This window comes from Clarias gariepinus, chromosome 24 (genome assembly GCF_024256425.1).
Source record: "Clarias gariepinus isolate MV-2021 ecotype Netherlands chromosome 24, CGAR_prim_01v2, whole genome shotgun sequence".
NCBI lineage: Eukaryota > Metazoa > Chordata > Actinopteri > Siluriformes > Clariidae > Clarias > Clarias gariepinus.
The window spans coordinates 26,095,001-26,110,000 of record NC_071123.1 but is presented as its reverse complement, the minus strand read 5'-3'; the positions used below and the strand labels follow the sequence as shown (position 1 = coordinate 26,110,000).

At 45.9% G+C, this 15,000-nt stretch overlaps 1 protein-coding gene across 3 annotated transcripts in view; it reads left to right on the top strand.

The window, feature by feature from the left end:
- Positions 1 to 15,000, top strand: part of stag2a (stromal antigen 2a) — a 21,973-nt gene that overhangs the window by 5,950 nt on the left and 1,023 nt on the right. For all 3 annotated transcript variants that reach the window (XM_053485067.1, XM_053485066.1, XM_053485068.1), the window contains 27 exons: positions 346 to 497; positions 4,496 to 4,569; positions 4,688 to 4,811; positions 4,962 to 5,060; positions 5,306 to 5,385; positions 5,495 to 5,602; positions 6,497 to 6,605; positions 6,736 to 6,853; positions 6,984 to 7,087; positions 7,168 to 7,260; positions 7,429 to 7,518; positions 7,658 to 7,861; positions 7,953 to 8,023; positions 8,133 to 8,220; positions 8,444 to 8,524; positions 8,681 to 8,773; positions 8,943 to 9,114; positions 9,263 to 9,402; positions 12,046 to 12,147; positions 12,276 to 12,424; positions 12,676 to 12,804; positions 12,986 to 13,194; positions 13,520 to 13,757; positions 13,857 to 13,949; positions 14,052 to 14,178; positions 14,322 to 14,399; positions 14,700 to 15,000. The exon at positions 14,700 to 15,000 is cut by the window's right edge and continues 1,023 nt beyond it. In XM_053485067.1, coding sequence (XP_053341042.1) covers positions 346 to 497; positions 4,496 to 4,569; positions 4,688 to 4,811; positions 4,962 to 5,060; positions 5,306 to 5,385; positions 5,495 to 5,602; positions 6,497 to 6,605; positions 6,736 to 6,853; positions 6,984 to 7,087; positions 7,168 to 7,260; positions 7,429 to 7,518; positions 7,658 to 7,861; positions 7,953 to 8,023; positions 8,133 to 8,220; positions 8,444 to 8,524; positions 8,681 to 8,773; positions 8,943 to 9,114; positions 9,263 to 9,402; positions 12,046 to 12,147; positions 12,276 to 12,424; positions 12,676 to 12,804; positions 12,986 to 13,194; positions 13,520 to 13,757; positions 13,857 to 13,949; positions 14,052 to 14,178; positions 14,322 to 14,399; positions 14,700 to 14,723 — 3,149 coding nt within the window. In that variant the 3' untranslated portion in view covers positions 14,724 to 15,000. The remainder of the gene's footprint in view (positions 1 to 345; positions 498 to 4,495; positions 4,570 to 4,687; positions 4,812 to 4,961; positions 5,061 to 5,305; positions 5,386 to 5,494; positions 5,603 to 6,496; positions 6,606 to 6,735; positions 6,854 to 6,983; positions 7,088 to 7,167; positions 7,261 to 7,428; positions 7,519 to 7,657; positions 7,862 to 7,952; positions 8,024 to 8,132; positions 8,221 to 8,443; positions 8,525 to 8,680; positions 8,774 to 8,942; positions 9,115 to 9,262; positions 9,403 to 12,045; positions 12,148 to 12,275; positions 12,425 to 12,675; positions 12,805 to 12,985; positions 13,195 to 13,519; positions 13,758 to 13,856; positions 13,950 to 14,051; positions 14,179 to 14,321; positions 14,400 to 14,699) is intronic.

The following is a 15,000-nucleotide window of genomic DNA, read 5'->3' as shown; positions in this document are numbered from 1 at the left end:
TTTTGAAAGGTAAAGTTCTGATTAATTGGTTTTATTTTTATTAGTATTTTGTATGAATTGTTTTTATATGAATATTTTGGGTTATTTGACGAATCGTCTGAGTTTATTATTTCTTTTTGGGGAAATTCGTTTTGATGGACGAGTGTTTTGATGGACGAGTGTTTTGATGGACGAGTGTTTTGATGGACGAGTGTTTTGATGGACGAGTGTTTTGATGGACGAGTGTTTTGATGGATGAACACGCTTCCAGGACAATTTATTCTCTCAGTGCAAGGTTTAACTGTTATACAGGGGTTTATTCTGAACTGACAAAACTGTGTGTGTGTGTGTGTGTGTGTGAAACAGCGATGAAGCTGATGACAGCGTTGGTGAACGTTGCTCTGAATCTGAGCATCAACATGGACAACACACAGAGACAGTACGAGACTGAGCGCAACAAGAGTCTGGGGAAGAGAGCCAATGACCGTCTGGAGTTCCTCCTGCAGAAACGCAAAGAGGTACACACACACATACATGCATACATACATATATATATATATATATACACACACACACTTATATACACACGTATATACACTGTGTTCCAAATTATTATGCAAATTGGATGTAAGTGTCAAGGTTGTTCCACATTATTAAGCAGGCCACAGGTTTCAAGCGATATGGGAAAGAAAAAGGATCTCTGCTGGTGAAAAGTGTCAAATAGTGCCATGCCTTGGACAAGGTATGAAAACATTGGATATTTCAGAATAACTCATAGTACTGTGAAGACATTTGTGGCTGATTCAGAGCACAGACTATGTATGTCTGCCAGACAAATTCATCGGATTAAGAGAGCAGCTGCTGAAATGCCATTACAAAGCATCAAACAGGTATTTGAAGCTGCTGGTGCCTCTGGAGTTCTACAAACCTTAAGGTGTAGGATCCTTTAGAGGGTTGCAGTTGAGCAGAAACCTACTATTCGGCCGCCCCTAACCAATGCTCACAAGCAGGAACGGTTGCAGTGGGCCCTGGCAAACCTGAAGACTAGTTTTTAAACAGTCTCGTTTACTGATGAGTGTCATGGAACCCTGGATGGTCCAGATGGATGGTTGGTGGTTGGCCACCATGTCCCAACAAGGAGGTGCCGGAGTCATCGACAAGGAGGAGTCATGTTTTGGGCCGGAATCATGGGGAGAGAGCTGGTAGGCCCCTGTAGGGTCCCTGAAGGTGTGAAAATGACCTCGGCAAAGTATATTGACTGACCACTTTCTTCCATGGTACAAAAAGAAGAAACGTGCCTGCCGTAACAAAATCATCTTCATGCACGACAATGCATGTGTCATTGGCTGTTATGGGAATAAAAGATAAGGAACTCATGGTGTGGCCACCATCCTCCCCTGACCTCAACCCCACTGAGAACCTTTGGAGAATCCTCAAAAGTTCTATGAGGGTGGGAGGGAGTTCACATCAAAACAGCAGCTCTGGGAGGCTATTGTGACATCCTGCAAAGACATTCAAGCAGAAACTGTCCAAAAACTCACAAGTTCAATGGATGCAAGAATTGTGAAGGTGATATCAAAGAAGGGGTCTTATGTTAAGATGTAACATGTCTGTTAGGAGGTTTTTGATTAAAATAGTTTTTGATTTCAGTAAATATGACCTCATAATGCTGCAGATTTAACCAAAGACCATTTTCAGTTCTTTACAACCTATAAAATGTTTTAACTCTGCTGCGCATAATAATTTGGAACAGTGCGTTTTAAATTTTTAATTTTTTAAATAAATATTGTTTTCATTAGGAGGTTTGTTCAGTAAAATTCTAATCATACCCTAATAGTTGATAACTAGAAAATTATACTGACTGTTATTTGCATTGACTGATTATAAAAATCTGAGAAAGATATCATTTGCGTAATAATTTGGAACGCAGTGTGTTTGTGTGTGTGTGTGTATATATATATATATTAGGGCTGCAACTAACGATTATTTTGATAATCGATTAGTTGGGCGATTATGTTTTCGATTAATCGGATAAAACCTAGCCACTTCTTTAATTTGATATTTTGCTTATAACTATTTAAAAAACATAAATCAGGGTATTATTTATGTATAAAAAGAAACTTTTAAAAATGCAAAAGCCACATTTAGAGTTTAATAATCTTTAATTTTGACATTTTAAACCTTAAATAAAATGTAGTATATAATATATACAGTATATATATATATATATATATATATATATACATACATATAGTTTGAAATATACACTTATATATTCAGTTAATAAGATATAAACAGCTAAAATAATGTAATTTTGTATAATAAAATGATGTATGCATAAGTAAAACCACAGTAAATTACAAGTTAACTTTGTAGTGGACTAAAAAAAACTGTAGAAATGCAAAAAGCTAATAGTCACAAATATAGTGTTATTTGCATTCGCTAAAAACAACAACAATCACTAAATGTAATATTCTACTGTTATTCGCACCGTGTAAATTAAGCTGATCTAAAATATCGCCATTTAACTAATCACTATTGCTCATGAGGTGATTGCGCAATGTGATGCTAGCGAGTAGCATGTGAACAGATCTAGCGTGACTGTCCTGAAGTTAGCAAACAGTTTAAACAAAAGCACTTAAACTATACAACTTTTACACGATGAAGAGATACAGTTTTTACCGACGCTGCTGACGTTTCGCCATCCGTAACAACAACATGTTTTCTTTTTAAGTGTTCGTGCATGACATGCCATGTAAGCTCGGTCTTGCATAGCGTGCAGGTTACCGTCTTCTTAGAGGCGTTTAATGTGAACTGCTATCAAACCTTGGAGGACTCGGGGCGCGCGCTTTTTCCTGCAGACGCTCCTGTAACCTCCATTGCGCGAGCGGCTGTGTATCTGTGTGTATTTGTGCATCTTGTGGTCGCGCGCCTCAGTGACGTGAGCAGCCCAACTAATCGATAACGGCATTCGTTGACAACGAATTTCATTATTGATAATTATCGATTTTATCGATTAGTTGTTGCAGCCCTAATATATATATATATATACACACACAAACACACGCATATCTACACTACTCACAATAAGTTGGGGATATTGTGAAAGACTTAGTGGATGTCATACATACAGTGTTTGTTTCACTTCAGACATTTTTGGGATAGGGAGGGTTGGGGTGATGGACACACCTCGTTTTGTGTTTTCCATCTAATGGTCTCATTGTGTACAGGTGTTCCTTATACTGGGCCCAATCCCAAAAGACAACCTTTTTCAATGTAGCATCAATTTTCACATTCTGTGGGTATAAAAGTTGATATTGTCAGTAAGTCATTTCAAGTTCATAATTTAAAAAGCCATGAACACACGATGTCACTTAACGGATGAGCGGCGCCACCTGGCCATGACGCGCCTTCGGGTCGGTGGCAGGCAGTCAGATGTTGCTCGTGAACTTGGTGTGTTTTAAAGTGTCATCAGCAAAGTGTCAAGACACAGAACTACTGGCAGAGTTGATGACAGCCCAGGAGTGGAGACCCAGGAGTGACGGACCAAAACGATAACCAGTACCTAAGGACCTACAGTATGCACTCAGGGTTTCCAGACGAACCATTCGCAACTGACTCCACTGCTTTGGCTTGAATGCCAGACGACCGTTGCACGTGACTCCACAGACCACAAGACCATGTGACCTGGACAATGCAGCAGTGGTCTACCGTCCTGTGCACAGAAATATTTGTCGACAGCGTCGCTGGAGAAGGCGAGGTGAGCGATACGCTGAGGTCAACATGGTCCCCTGGGTTTGCTTTGGTGGAGGAGGTGCAACAGTCTGGCCAGGCATCACCAGTCAGCGCAAAACAGATTTGGTTATTGTACATGACTCAGTCACTGCACGTTCTTACCTCAGAGACATCATAGAACCCATCATCATCCCCCAATTCCGCCAGCACACCCCCAACCTTGTGTTTATGGATGATAATGCTCCACCACATCGTGTGAGAATGGTCACAGCTCGACTTCAGGAAGTTGGAGTGTCTCATATGATACAGCCATCAATGTCCCCTGACCTGAACCCCATAGAGCACGTCTGAGACCAGTTGAAGCAGAGACTGGATGATGGTACCCCACCCCCACGTGACCTGGCAGAACTGCGTGTAGAGTGAAGCACGTTGCCTCAGAACATCATCATGAGGCTAGTGAGGAGCTGAGACGTCACTGTCAAGCTGTCACTGCGGCAAATGGTGGAAACACCCGCTACCGACATTGTCAATTTTAGTTATTCGGGGCTATCCCTGTTATTGTCTACATTTTTGGGGTAATAAATATTAAACTAATAAATAGTGTTTCTTCTCATACATTATTAGTAACATTAAAGGGAACTTTTACTTTCATTTAAATTCAGAGCAAATAGGAAAAGAACTCACACACACACACACACACACACACACACACTCTCTTAAATAAGTGTGTTTTCCAACGGCTGTTTTTGTCTGTGTGTGTGTGTGTGTGTGTGTGTCACAGCTCCAGGAGAACCAGGATGAGATTGAGAACATGATGAACGCCATCTTTAAAGGCGTGTTTATCCATCGGTACAGGTACAGGAACCTCACACACATTTAATATTCACACTCACCATCATTAATATTAATGAGGAGGAGGGGCGTCGGGGTGTATGCCAAATGCTGTAAGTGTGTGTGTGTGTGTGTGTATCAGAGATGCGATAGCGGAGATCAGAGCGATCTGTATTGAGGAGATCGGTGTGTGGATGAAGATGTACAGTGATGCGTTTTTGAACGACAGCTACCTGAAATACGTGGGCTGGACCATGCACGACAAGGTGTGTGTGTGTGTGTGTCTGTCTGTCTTGCTCAATTATATTGATGTTTATTAGCTACAGAGAAATTAACAAGGTTACTGTGCCCCCCCCCCGTCTCTCTCTCCCCCTTTTTCTGTCTGTGTGTGTGTGTGTGTGTGTGTGTGTGAGCAGCAGGGGGAGGTGCGGTTGAAGTGTCTCACTGCTCTTCAGGGTCTGTATTATAACCGTGAGCTGAACTCCAGACTGGAACTCTTCACCAGCCGCTTCAAGGTGTTTCTACTGGGGCTGTTATTACTGTAACACCACACATCACCTCGGCTCTGTCCCAAACCATACGTCTGTAGGAGCTTATAGTCACTAGATAATGCAGTGCATTATGGGTACTCTCTTATATACACACCTGTATTGCAGTGCAATGTGTGTGTGGACGTGCCCTGTTGTTTACACACCTGTGTATGGACTGTAAATAACACACAGCTGAATAAAGGAGTGTCTTTGATGTGTGCTGTCTGCAGGACCGCATTGTGTCCATGGCTCTGGATAAAGAGTACGATGTTGCAGTTCAGGCCATTAAACTCCTCACACTCGTCCTGCAGTGAGTCCCTACACTCCTCTGACCTCTGAACTCTCACCTTCGTTTTAATCTCATGGCCAAGGTAAAGTACACTGTGTGTATATATGTGTGTGTGTGTGTGTGTGTGTAGGAGCAGTGATGAAGTTCTGACGGCGGAAGACTGTGAGAGTGTTTATCACTTGGTTTACTCCGCCCACCGCCCCATCGCCGTGGCAGCAGGGGAGTTCCTCTATAAAAAGTAGGTCACATGACACTCTGTTGATTTAGTGTTATCCAGGGTAATACACCACGCCTCCCTGACTGGGACTGACGGGTCCAGAGGCCACGCCTCCCTGACTGGGACTGACAGGTCCAGAGGCCACGCCCCCCTCTCTGACTGGGACTGACAGGTCCAGAGGCCACGCCCCCCTCTCTGACTGGGACTGACAGGTCCAGAGGCCACGCCTCCCTCCCTGACTGGGACTGACGGGTCCAGAGGCCACGCCTCCCTGACTGGGACTGACGGGTCCAGAGGCCACGCCCCCCTCTCTCACTGGGACTGACAGGTCCAGAGGCCACGCCCCCCTCTCTCACTGGGACTGACAGGTCCAGAGGCCACGCCTCCCTCTCTGACTGGGACTGACAAGTCCAGAGGCCACGCCTCCCTCTCTCACTGGGACTGACAGGTCCAGAGGCCACGCCTCCCTCTCTGACTGGGACTGACAGGTCCAGAGGCCACGCCCCCCTCTCTCACTGGGACTGACAGGTCCAGAGGCCACGCCTCCCTCCCTCACTGGGACTGACAGGTCCAGAGGCCACGCCTCCCTCCCTGACTGGGACTGACGGGTCCAGAGGCCACGCCTCCCTGACTGGGACTGACAGGTCCAGAGGCCACGCCTCCCTCCCTGACTGGGACTGACGGGTCCAGAGGCCACGCCTCCCTGACTGGGACTGACAGGTCCAGAGGCCACGCCTCCCTAACTGGGACTGACCGTGTAAGTAACCTGTAAGAATACTGAGTGGCTCAGCAGCACCACCGTGTGGAGGACGTGTAGAAGTACACACACATGTATATTCCTGAGTGCGAGTGCTGCCTTCCATCTGAGTTCTGTTGTCTCACACTGTGTGTGTGTGTGTGTGTGTGTGTGTGTAGGTTGTTCAGTCAGCGTGGGCCGGAGGAGGAGGGGCTTCCAAGAAGAGGGCGACAGTGTCTGAATGCAAACCTCATCAAAACCACCGTTTTCTTCTTCCTGGAGAGTGAGGTTTGTGTGTGTGTGTGTGTGTGTGTGTGTGTTTTTAAAACTTCAAAGTTCAACAAAGAATTTGTCCACCATGTCCTCTATTTCTGTGCACAGTTATAAGATGAGTATGTGTGTGTGTGTGTGTGCGCAGCTGCATGAGCACGGAGCGTACCTTGTGGACAGTCTGTGGGAGTGCGGCTCTGAGCTGCTGAAGGACTGGGAGAGTTTCATCAGCCTCCTACTGGACGAACCGTTCCCTGGAGAGGAAGGTGTGTGTTTCACACACACACACATAGAGTGAATTTTACTGTGTCTTGTTAAATGAAGTGTGTGATTTGAGAATTTGTTCTGTGTGTGTGTGTGTGTGTGTGTGTGTGTGTGTGTGTGTGTGTGAGACAGCTCTAACAGACAGACAGGAGACGGCTCTGCTTGAGATCATGCTGTGTGCAGTCAGACAGTCGTGTGAGTGTCACTCGCCTATTGGACGCAGCACAGGGAAGAGGGTAAGTCTCTCTTTCTCTCTCTCTCTCACACACACACACACACACACACACACTTTTCATGTCATCACTGTGTTTTTCAGGTCATGACGGCGAAGGAAAAAAAAACACAGCTGGATGATCGGACCAAAATCACTGAGATCTTTGCTGTGGCTCTGCCCCTGCTCCTGGCCAAGGTAACACACACACACACACACACACACACACACACATCATACAGATTGTGCTGTTACATGATGTTGAATTGTAATTATTTGACTGTATCTTTAAGGTTTCTTACACATGATGCTGGCACACACACACACACACACACAGTCTTAGCCTTCATGTCCTGTGTTTGTCAGTACTGTGTGGATGCTGAGAAGGTGACGAACCTGCTGCAGTTACCGCAGTACTTTGATCTGGAGATCTACACCACGGGCCGACTGGAAAAGGTACACACACACACACACACACACACACACACACACACACACACACACTGTGCATAGTTAGTTAAAGCTATGGTGAATAAAAGTTCTGTAGGCTTTATAAATACAAGGTGTGTGTGTGTGTGTGTGTGTGTGTGCGCAGCACTTGGACGCACTTCTGCGTCAGATCCGTGACGTGGTGGAGAAGCACACGGACACGGGCGTGTTGGAGGCGTGTTCGATGACGTTCCACGCGCTGTGTAACGAGGAGTTCACCATCTACAACCGCGTGGACGTCACACTCAGTCAGCTGATGGACGAGCAGATCGACAAGCTCAACCGCCTGCTCGAGGACTTCCTCAACGAGGTGGGGCAGTGGGTCAGGGGTCAGGGGTCAGGGGGTCAGGGGGTCAGGGGTCGGGGGTGTGTGTTTCTGAACCTCTCTCTCTCTCTCTCAGGGGGAGGAGCCAGATGAGGACGACGCCTTCCAGGTTTTATCAACACTCAAGAGAATCACAGCCTTTCACAAGTAATAACACACACACACACACGTGTGTAAAACTGCACACAAATCTCATTTACTTATTACTGTGTGTGTGTGTGTGTGTGTGTGTGTGTGTGTGTGTGTGTGTGTACAGTGCCCATGATCTGACTAAATGGGATCTGTTCAGCTGTAACTACAGACTGCTGAATACAGGACTGCAGAACGGAGACATGCCAGAGCAGGTACACACACACACACACACACACACACACACACAGAGGGCTCTGGTATTTGGAGAGAGAGGTATGTATGTAAATACACATGGATCAGACACAGGGGACAGACAGACAGGGGACAGATCATGTCTTTGCTACAGAAAATCTTATTTGAGCTTTTAATTATTGTTGTTTTTTTAATTTTGTTCATTTTGTGTGTGTGTGTGTGTGTGTGTGTGTGTGTATACAGATAGTGGTCCATGCTATGCAGTGCACTCATTACGTCATCCTGTGGAACCTGGCAAAAGTCTCAGAGGGCAGCTCCACAAAGGTCTCCATCTCTTACACACACACACACACACACACACACACACACACACACACACATTGTCTCAGAGCCTAATTGTGTTGGACAGAACTGGCCAATCAGAAGTCTGCGTGTCTCACTGTCTGCGTGTCTCACTGTTTGCGTGTCTCACTGTCTCAGACTGACCTGGTGACCCTGAGGAAGCAGACGCGAGCGTTCTGTCTCATGTGTCAGCGGTACCTCAGCGGCCTCAGCATGGCTGTTAAAGAGCAGGTGAGTTAGTGTTCTGGGTCAGTCAGGGTTAGACTCCACCCACTGCACCCACCCACCACTGGGACTCCACCCACTGCACATGTTCAGTATGAGATCAACCAGTTTTAAGTTTCAGTATGGTTCTAGAGCATTGTGTGTGTGTGTGTGTGTGTGTGTGTGTACTCCACAGGCCTTCACTATCCTGTGTGACGCTCTAATGATCTTCAGTCATCAGATCATGGCGTCGGGTCGAGACGCTCTGGAGCCGCTGGTGTTCAGTCCGGACTCGTCCCTGCAGAGTGACCTGCTCAACTTCGTCCTCGATCATGTGTTCATCGAGCAGGACGATGACGGCAGCACTGGTACACACACACACACACACACACACACACACACACACACACACACACACACCATTCAGGGTGACGTTTACAATCATAATCTGATTAATGACAGCGAGGTGAAATGTTCCCTAATGTATTGTGTGTGTGTGTGTGTGTGTGCGTGCAGATGGACAGCAGGATGATGAAGCAGGGAAGATTGAGGCTCTCCATAAGCGCAGGAATCTGTTAGCAGCGTACTGTAAACTGATCGTCTATAATGTAGTGGACATGAGCACCGGAGCGGACATCTTCAAACAGTACATGAGAGTGAGACGCACACACACACACACACACACACACACAACGTATACATGTAGTATAAAGGGGTGATAGATTTCCAGCGTACTGTGGCTGCGGAAAAATAAAATAAAATGAGGTTTGCGGATATTGATCAGTCATTTCTCTAGATCTGAGATTCGCAGGTCAGAGTTCAGGGGTCCGTTCTTCATACGTCACGTGACACATCCGAGGTGAAGTGACACATCTAAGATGAGATCATCGGGCTAATTACGATCCGGCTAAGTTGGTTCCTCGACACACCCGTTGTTGATGATTAGTATATCTGGATTGAGTTGTCTAGGATTATTGCGCGCTCGTGCGTTGGTTTAAAAGGCGATATGATCGACAGTAGAAACACTGATCACAAGCCCTCTGATTGGTTGAGAAATGGAAAAAGAGCGGCTCAAGTTTTTTTTGTAACACGTGTTATGCGCTGAAATGCCCCCCTGCCATGGATTGACCCCCCACATAATCGCTATCAAATATTATATTAGAACATAAATTCATAGGTTAATGGTTTACAAATTACATGAAACAATAAAATAAAATAAGCAATATGGAAATAAATATGTTGTATATGAAAAAATAGAAATATATATTTTTTCAACTACATGTATACTTTTATTAGTTGGCACCCATGGCAGGGGGGCATATATATATGCAAAAAACTTTTCTTTTCCCACTTGAGTCAGGCCGCGTCAGTCGTGCTCTTTAACCAATCAGGAGCCTAAATCCTGTTTACATGTAATAAAGCTGCTCCCGAGCAGGTTCAAGCTTACGGATATGTTGCTATGACAACAAATGTGAGAAGCGCATCGAAGAACGAAACAATCCAAGATCAGGACAAATCCACAACAATCAAATCCAGCTAACTGAGTTAGTGACGTATGAAGAACGGACACCAGCTTTAACGATCAACGACTCAAACAATACACATACTAGCCGATGAGCCAATCAGAAGTAGGGAAGGGGCGGGCCTTGTGTCCCAGTCAAATAGATTGATAGAGGTTAAGGCAATGCTCCATGCGCGAAGGTGTTTTTAGCTCCCATACTGTACAATTGTGTGTCTCGTACTGGTAAGTCATAGCTGTGTTTATGAAGCCAGAGGAAGACATTACAGATATGGATAAAGGCTTAAAGAATAAATGGCGCTGGGCTTGGGTTGAGGATGTGGTAGTGACGGAAAGCCCTTTGGAGCTGGTGTCAAAAGCTCCGGCAACCAGGAGCATGCTATTGCGGTATGAATTTTTTATATGGCGGGCCTCCCGAAGCCATCGGAGAAGCGGCTTTTTCCATGATTCACTACCTGTATACGTGCTCGTTCAGTCCCGAGGGGGCGCAGACGTCTTATTCAGAAACGCTAATCAGCAGAAAGGAGCGAAACACGCACAATTCATTCCATGATGTTTTCTGATGGGTATGTGCTTTTCAGCAGAGAAAATTAATATAAATAATTAGACCCTGCTAGCTACACAAAACAAAACAGGAGTTACATTGTGTTTACTTTGCTTCAGCACTTAGAGGACAAGAAGGATTTGTTTTAGCTTTGTGGAAGATGTTCAGAGCTTGTATGGCTGTAGCATCTGTAGCATTTACTTCCAGTGATTGTACTAAGACGGGCTAATAATGTCAATCTAGGCACTGAACATGTTGAGATGTTATGTGTTGTGTGTTAAAGTGCGTGGCACACATAGTACCCCCACCCCTACTCACCTCGGGGGCAAGAAGGAAAAAAAGTTCAGGCTCAGGAATGTTTTCCACAATTAGCCCTGAGTATATACACACTCTGTACATACACATACAGTCTTTTACTGTTTATTTACACACACCTTATGTAAACATAGTTAACACACACTGTATGAACACAAACGTTTATGCATAAACATTTATAATCTTAACCGGTAAAATGTATCTTTTCATCTGATGTTTTCAGTGAATAATATTTCTCTTTAACATCACAACAACAGCTGCAGGTCTAAATTCATTAACAATAGGAACAGTCCGGACAGTACAGTGTTTAAAAACCTTTTAAATTTAATTATTTATGTAATTTACACACTTGGACTCTTGTAGGAATAAATTAAAATACATCACAACATAATTATATTAACAGGTGTAACATAATCAGCACAAAGAGTCTGTAAAACTGGGTGATTATTATGGGATGCCTTGATGCGTCTCTTCAGGGTTGTGGTATTTTTCCCAGTGATTGCGTTTCCCCCACTGTTTCCCCTCCAATATTACGACGCATCGTATTTTTCACTCCGGTTCCATATGAAGAAAATGGGCCGAGATATCGTCTCTTCTCTTCGGCCCGAGTAAAACTGCCGGAGAGGAATGAAGACGGTATCGCGGCGGATTGGGACGGAAATTAAATGTTGACGAAAATAAAGACCGATGTTTTATTAGATTTTATATTTTAAACCACATTTTAGTCTTTTATCATCGACAATATGACATCCTAATTTCATCACCGTCACTGATACCCCGTGACGTCTCGTCATCGTCTCGTCTCAGTCAACAATACCTACTGTTATTATGTTCATTAACAAAACCAACACTACACACACACACACACACACACACACACACACACTGTAACTCTCTCTCTCTCTCTCTCTCTCTCTGCAGTACTATAATGATTACGGTGACATAATAAAGGAGACGATGAGTAAGACGAGACAACTCGATAAGATTCAGTGTGCCAAAACTCTCATCCTCAGTCTGCAGCAGGTACAAACACACACACACACACACACACACACACACACCTTTTGTTTACAACTTTCTCACTCAAACAGATTCTTTGATGATCTATTTAAACATAATGTAATGTGTGTGTGTGTGTGTGTGTGTTTCAGCTGTTTAATGAGATGCTCAGTGATCTTGGCTGTAACTTCGATCGCTCTTCTGCGGCGTTCTGTGGAATTAAAGAACTCGCCCGCCGGTTCTCACTCACTTTCGGCTTGGACCAGCTGAAGACCCGCGAGGCCATTGCCATGCTACACAAGTACTCACACACACACACACACACACACACACACACACACACACTAATGTTATTTCCCCTAGTATTATTATATACTGTATGTGTGTATAAGATCAGAGTTTCAGCTTTTATTACTTAATATTTTTCCTCTAAAAGTTTTTAAACCCACTTTGGTGTCAGGAACCAGGGATACACACAGTCTGCATTCATCTGTATAATGTGTGTGTGTGTGTGTGTGTGTGTGTGTGTGTGTGTGTGTCTGCGCGCCACAGGGACGGTATAGAGTTTGCGTTTAAGGAGCCGAGTCCTCAGGGTGAGGGCAGCCCCCCTCTCAACCTCGCCTTCCTCGACATCCTCAGTGAGTTCTCGTCCAAACTGCTGCGTCAGGACCGCAGGACTGTGTAAGACACACACACACACACACACACACACACACACACACACCATCGTGTGCCAGTATTTTCTTAAACAGAAAACCTGGTTGCCATGGTGATGAGCAGGAGACAGGACTAATCCACAGCTTTAGATTGGTGTATGGGTTACAATAGTGTGTGTGTGTGTGTGTGTGTGTGTGTGTTTCAGACACACGTACCTGGAGCGCTTCATGACGTTCCAGATGTCCCTGCAGAGGGAGGAGTGCTGGCTGCCCCTCATCTCCTACAGGAACTCCCTGCAGGCCGGGGCAGATGACGACACGCTCTCTGTGCTCAGCGGCGTGAGTGGCCGAGGCTCCGCCCGCAGCAGGAAGCCCAGAGTAAACCCCGCCCCCTCTAAGAGGAAGCTGCCTGAGGGTCAGTGTCACGTCTGTGTTTTACACAGCTAATTTCAGCTGTGACTGTCTCACTGTCTCTGTCTCTCCATGCCTCACTCTCTGGGTCCTACTGTCTGTCTCCCTCTGTGTCCCCCCGTCTCACCATATCTCTCCCTGTCTCGCTCTCACTGTGCGTCCCTGTCTCGCTATGACCGTGTCCCCCCGTCTCACTGACCGCCTGTCCTCCCCTGTCTCGCTATGACCGTGTCTCCCCCCTGTCTCACTCACACTGTCCCCCCGTCCCCTCCGCGTCTCGCTCTCACTGTGCGTCCCTCTCTGTCTCGCTCTGCCTGTCTGTCTTTCAGAGGAGAGTAGCTGTAGCAGCACTGACGCGCGTGTGTGGATGGCGCGTGAGCAGCAGCCGCAGACTCCTATGATGATGTCACCGCCTTCTGTGATGATGTCATCACCCCACATGACCTCCATGGTGCTGCGGGACGCCAAGAAGCTCCGTCCAGAGGAGGGATATGTGGGCGTGTACACCATGAGCAACCAATCACAGCACAACACGTTACAGCAGCCACAAACACCCATCGACTACAAGTAACCACACACACACACACGCACACACACACACACAGTGCAAAAACAAAATATTAACACCTGGGTCAAATCTGTTGATGTGTGTGTGTGTATATACAGTACACAGGTAGCGTGGATGGTAGCACAGCGGCAACAGCAAGAGAGAGTGAACATCCAGAACGCCAAGATGAGGAGTCACATGCAGCACACCATGTAATCACACACACACACGCACGCACACACACACACACACGCACGCACGCAGCCACTGTTTGCGGTCTGCTATATGTTGTTTGTTTGTTTGTTTGTTTACAGAAGGCGGAGCGCAGGGCTGATGGAAGACGATGAAGAGCCAATCGTTGAAGACGTGATGATGTCATCAGAGCAGCGATTGGAGGATCTGAACGAGGGCATGGACTTCGACACCATGGACATCGACCTGGTGCGGCCAATCACAGCTCACCGTCTCACTGCACTGAACTACATTACCGCTCACAGAACTCTCACCCCGCTGTGTGTGTGTGTGTGTGTGTGTGTGTGTGTCTCTCTCTCTCTCTCTCTCTCTCTCTCTCTCTCTCTCTGCAGCCAGCGTCTAAAAACCGCCGTGAGAGGACGGAGCTCAAACCCGACTACTTTGACCCTGCTTCCATCATGGACGACTCTGTGAGTGTTTGTCCCTCGGTCTCATGTCTCTAAACGTGGTCTCTATTCGCCTGTTATCACATTAAACACTGTCCCTCTGTCCATCATCCCTCTGTCTCTATCTTTAATTTGTCCATCATCCATCAGTCTGGGAACACACCATCCAGTTATCTGTCCATTCCATCATGTCCACCCGGCCGTCTCGGTCACCCCGTCTGTCTTTCCTCCTGTTAAACTCCTACTCATCTGATTAGAAGATTAAATAAACTGAAAATAAATAAAATAAAACTCACCTGTGTGTGTGTGTGTGTGTGTGTGTAGGTGCTGAACGTGTCGATGTTCTGATGCAGTCCTTGTGGGAGTGAGGAGTGGGGCCAGCGTGCTTTGCTCACTTCCTGTTCTCCAGCTGCGTGGCGAGGCTACACTTCCTGTTTCACGCCTTTGTGTTGTTGCCAGCGTGTGGGCGGAGCCGGCGGAGCCGCGGTTCTGTGCCGATTTTCCTTTTTTCTTTTTTTTTTTTGTTGTTTTTATAACTTATAGAGAAACGTTTTTTGATGTTTAGATGATTTTATAAAGACAATCAGCTGTAAATCAGAAGTTTATAAAGCGAGCGAGGATTTAA